Here is a 5,259-nt window from a genome sequence, read left to right as displayed (position 1 = left end):
AATTAACAATGGGCATGGTAATTTCAATGTCTGACTACATTCTTCTCTATTTGACGGGGACATACCTTTCTCCACAGCTCTGGGAGAACACATTGTTCAAGTTTGTGTCATCATAAACATTTATGAGATGATCAGTTTTCAAAATTTACAAATGATAACTGTGTACACGTCTTCCCATCTCTGTGTGTCCAGGATTCCTTTACCATGAGGTCCTCTCTACAGGCGGTGGCACTCTGGGGAAGGAAGGCACCTCCTCACAGCATTACTGCCATCATGATCACTGATGACCAGCAAATGATTGTGACAGGAAGTCAAGAGGGTCAACTCTGCCTCTGGAATCTCTCATCTGAACTAAAGGTTAGTGAAAACTATTACTATTGAAGCAGATAGAGCTCATAAAATAAACACAGCTTGCTTTTTATACCTGCAATGACAGTGGAAGTTTTGCATGGTTGTTAAAAAGGTACTTACCAAAGTAATAAATGGGTTTTACTTCTGAATTTGGAAAAATGAAGTATTATATGATGGATCAAGATCATATGTGCAAATTATATTATGAATAGCACGAATCTTAGCTACCAGTTAAGTGTTACCATCCTTTAAGCTATGCTGAGTTTTACTATTTTATATCCTGAATTATATGTTTAAGTAACTGAACTACGCACATGTTAAGTATAATTCTAAAAATTATGGCTCATTAATCTAAACAAAGGGCACCCTTGAAAACCACTATTAACTAAATGAGTAATATTTTAATTATCTGGGTGTTTCTGCCAGTTTGGCCTTCTTGCCATTCTTTTTTTTTTTTTTTTTTTTGCAGTACGCGGGCCTCTCACTGCTGCGGCCTCTCCCGTTGCGGAGCACAGGCTCCGAACGCGCAGGCTCAGCGGCCATGGCTCATGGGCCCAGCCGCTCCGCAGCATGTGCGATCTTCCCAGACCAGGGCACGAGCCCATGTCCCCTGCATCGGCAGGCAGGCTCCCAACCACTGCGCCACCAGGGAAGCCCCTTCTTGCCATTCTTTTAGTCTCTGCTTGCCTGTGATTTTTACAGGTCACATTGAAAAGCTCTAAATCCAATTTACTATTGTCGTCCTCCTATTTCAGAACCTGACCTCACCTAGGATTTGGCCCATTGATTAGCAATTAATTGTCCTTGTCCCAACTCATAAACATTTAACATATTGGAATAGATATTTGCTTAGCTCTAGGAGCCTCTAGACCTGATTTGAACACTAAAACTAATGATGTACTTAAAGTATACTGCCCTCATTAGGAAGCCTTTTAAAGATCAAAGACTATTTTTAGCCTTTAAAGTTTGTCACTTTAAAACCTAAATTAACAATTAATTGTAATTCTATTTTATAGTGTAATTAATTAACATCTGCCATCACTGAGCAGTTACACTACAGGACTGCCAAAAACTGCAAGCAGACCAGCTCAGCTCAATGTTTATGAACGTTCCTAAAAGAAGGACTGGGTGTTATTGCAACAGCTGAGCTTTGAAATTGGCCCTTGCCTTTATTATCTCTTACAGTCTAAACTTAAAACCCTAAATGGCTTAAACTATCTTGCTCCTTTTTTTAATGTTGGAGTGTAGTGTTTCCTGGCTGAAGTAGCTGTCTTGTAATATGTAGGTTGCTCTAAGCTTAAGAAATTTGGAATCCTAGCATCTATATCTTTTTACATATGTTCCTGGTATTTATTCAACATGCATTTATTGGGTGCATTTTATAACTTAGGCAGTACGGTGGGAACCTGAGTTCAAACGTGAATGAGAAGACCTGGTACTGGCTGCCCAACTGGTCGCAGTGTCGTAGAGGAAGGACATAGGCTAGTAACTGACGGTGCAGTTATGTTATAATACAGGGTGCTCTTTGTGGGGGTCAGTCTGTACTTCATCTTCAGTGGGAATAGTTATTTCATGCTTTTCTTAAGAGCAAGTCTTCTGCTTGGGGTTAGAGCAATGGGAAGGGCGATGCTATTGGCATCTAGTGGGCAGAGGTCAGGGATGCTGTAAACATTCTGTAGTGCACATGACAGCCCCTCACAGCAAAAAAATTATTCCACCCCAAATTCTAATAGCTGCTGATATTGAGAAATCACAGTTAGAAATATGAGGTGGGAATGGGAATCAGATTGGCAGGGGTGTAAGGAACAAGAAGAATCATTGAGAAGACTTAAGAAGGAGATTGGATTAGTTTTATGTTTTGGAAATTCACTGTGAGGACATTGTGAAAAAGTTAGTAACACCAGTAAGATATTGGTTAGTATGGGTGTGAGATTTTCCACATAAGAGTTTTCCTTAAGATTCTCTATGGCTAATCATAGGACCAGAAAGAATGAACACCTTCTCTTATTTTTCCTTTGAATCTTGCCCCTACATGACAATGGGTCAACTATTAGCAGGGAAGATTCTAGGCTTTTCAAAAATCAGGGCATTTTTGAGTTCTCAACAAATCCTCTTGGTATCTGTAAGATAGTCAAGTGGGTGTTCCATCACTGATATTTTAATGCTTAGTAGTTTAATTTGATTTTTGTTTTAAAATACATAGATAAAGGAATAATTCAGCCAGAGGAAGAAGAACACAGGCCTTGAAGACAAGAGAGATTTTAACAGAGGTTATGACCACGTGGTTGATTGAGTGGCTGTAGGGCAGCTTGGGGCCGATGGGCATAGCAGGGGAAGACAGTAGGACGGGAAGAAGGACACTGCAGGGAGGTGGGGTGTAAAATGAACTGGGAGCTCTTTCTTTCTTCCTTGTACTAAATGTGTAAAGCTTCTTCCCCTCTCCAAAAGGGTTTAGGTAAGAGAATAATCATGGTCTGTGGTCTTAAATCCTCACTTATCACCAAATAGAGTGGAAAAACAAACCTAAGGACACTCACTTACGCAGTCATTAGACGAACTACACAGATGCTTTTTGTCACAGGTGTAGATTCCTCCTTCAGGTTTCTCAGAGTCTAGTGTAGGAGACAGACATGTAATTAGGAAGCTGTAAAGTGGTGGGACACACACTGTCTCTATGAATTTGACCTTACTATGTATCTTATATAAGTAGAATCATACAGTATTTATCCTTTTGCAACTGGCTTATTTCACTAAACACAATGTCCTCATACATGTTAAAGGATGTGTCAGAATATCCTTCCCTTTTAAGGCTCAATAACATTCCATTGTATTTATATACCACATTTTGTTCATCCATTCCTCAGTGGACATTTGGATTGCTTCCAAACCTTTTGACCATTGTGAACGATGCTGCCATGAACCTGGGTGTATAAACATGTTTGAGTCCCTGCTTTCACTTTTTTGGGCTGTACTCAGAAGTAGAACTGATGGATTTTATGGTAGTTCTATTTTAAAATTTTTGAGGAACTGCTAAACTGTTTTCTACAGTGGCTGCACCATTTTGTATTCCCACTAGCAGTGTGCAAGGGTTCCCATTTTCTCAACACCTTCACCAACACTTGTTATTTTCTATTGCTGTTGCTGTTTTCTTAATAGCCATCCTAATCAGTGAGAAGTGTGCTCTTCAAGGGAAAGGCTTTCTGAGGGTGATGCCTGAGCTGAATTCTAAAGGATGTATCAGACTTGAACAGGAAAAGCAGGTGGGAGGAGATTGCAGACAGAATGATAAGTGTGTGTGTGGAAGGCGGGACTATTTTGCCTTCAGGGAACTGCTGAAAGTAGTTGAGCAGACCTGGAACATAAAGGGCAAATTAGAGGTGACAGGCACATCTGGAAAGGACAGAGCAGACTCAACGTGGAATCTGACATGCTGAGGAGATTAGATTTTTTTTTTTTTTTTAACTAGCAATCGCTAACACTATGTGCTAATTAAAAGCAGCGGTAATATAAGGGATTTTGAGGAGATGACATAATACTATTTTATTATATTTGTAATTTAGAATATCACTTGGTATTAAGGGCACATTGAAGGGAGAAGGAGATGAGGTGAGTCCCATACTACCAGGGACTTTGGGCAGGAGGCTTCTACAGTAATGTAGTCAGGAAAGTTCTTGACTATGAACCAAGTCAGTGGCAATAGGAATGAAGAGGAGATGAAACCTGGAATGATATTAAGAGGAGAGTATGGACAGAACTCAGAAACCAGTTGGTTGTGAGCTAAAGGTGCAGGAAGAGCCAAAGATACCTTCCAGATTTGGGGTTTGGGTGATGGGTAGGACTGCTAGAATGAGAGTATCATGTTTCTATATAAGAAATAGGGAGGATTAGAGAATAGGAATAGGGAGGGAAAGATTTAAGGTCTGTACATCTTGGAGTATGCAAGCATTCATTAGGGGATTGTGTACACATCTCAGACTTTCCCTGTCCATGGGTGGTGGGATGGCAGGGTGCAGGGGAGCTGGAGAATCAATGTCTCTCTGTCCTGGGCTGTTCATCACGTATCTAGGTTACGCATTCTGCTTCCAGGCTCAGGGTCTGGCTCCCAAAGCCCTGTGCTTTCCCCCAAACTTTGTGAGGTCTGCCAATGGGTAGCTTCTCCAAGTCCCATGCTAGGAACTTCGTCACTTGGGCCTTTTGGTATTGATTGCTGGCATTCATCATACCTGTGAGCATAGAAAAAGGTGAACTCTGAACATTCTCTCAAGTATATTCTCTTATAGTATCGGTATGTTCTATTTTTCTTCCTGTTTTATACTCAGAAGGAAGCACACCAGTGACAAAATGAAGAGTAGTGATGTTGAGTAGAGAAAAAGAATAAAGGTCTTGGTCAAAATCTAGGTCTGTTATTTACCAACTCTGTAGTGTTGGGCAAATGACTTCTATTGTTCAAACCCTAATTTCCTCAACTGTGAAATGGGGATTAAACCCTGTTCATAGTTGCATGAGTGCCTGGAATACGGTATATGCTCATCAAGTTGTGTGTTCTTTTCCCTTTTCTATTTGTGCTATGGTGGGAGTGAGGGGGACCAATGCTTCATAAAGGTGGAGCCCACAAATAGAAGTAAAGGTTTCCTGGGTTTCATCATGGCAATGACTAGGTGTGATTGTAGAGGTTTTTGTTACTCTTCGCAGCAGAATGTGTGATAAAGTGAGGAGATCATAGTGAATTGTCACAGCTTATTCAACTACATGTGAAGATTTAGTAGCAGAACGAAGACTTCATATGAAAGGCAATGGTGTTCTCTTCTGACATTTTGTCCATAGTGGATTTTCTCTGGAGGAGGAGTATCTTTGATTTGCCCTGATTCATTGCTTAATTTGGCCTGTAATGTATAGGACAAGGGTTAA

The 5,259-nt window shown here is 40.6% G+C and overlaps 1 protein-coding gene across 1 annotated transcript in view; it reads left to right on the top strand.

Annotated features, from left to right (window-relative positions):
* Positions 1-204: 204 nt before the first annotated feature.
* WDR72 (WD repeat domain 72) overlaps positions 205-5,259 on the top strand; it is a 192,082-nt gene continuing 187,027 nt past the window's right edge. The window contains exon 1 of the mRNA XM_007461914.1: positions 205-357. Coding sequence (XP_007461976.1) covers positions 205-357 — 153 coding nt within the window. The remainder of the gene's footprint in view (positions 358-5,259) is intronic.

This window comes from Lipotes vexillifer, unplaced genomic scaffold, assembly GCF_000442215.2.
Source record: "Lipotes vexillifer unplaced genomic scaffold, Lipotes_vexillifer_v1.1 scaffold283, whole genome shotgun sequence".
Taxonomy (NCBI): domain Eukaryota; kingdom Metazoa; phylum Chordata; class Mammalia; order Artiodactyla; family Lipotidae; genus Lipotes; species Lipotes vexillifer.
Note: the sequence above shows the minus strand (reverse complement) of the source record. Positions and strands in the feature narration are given on the sequence as shown.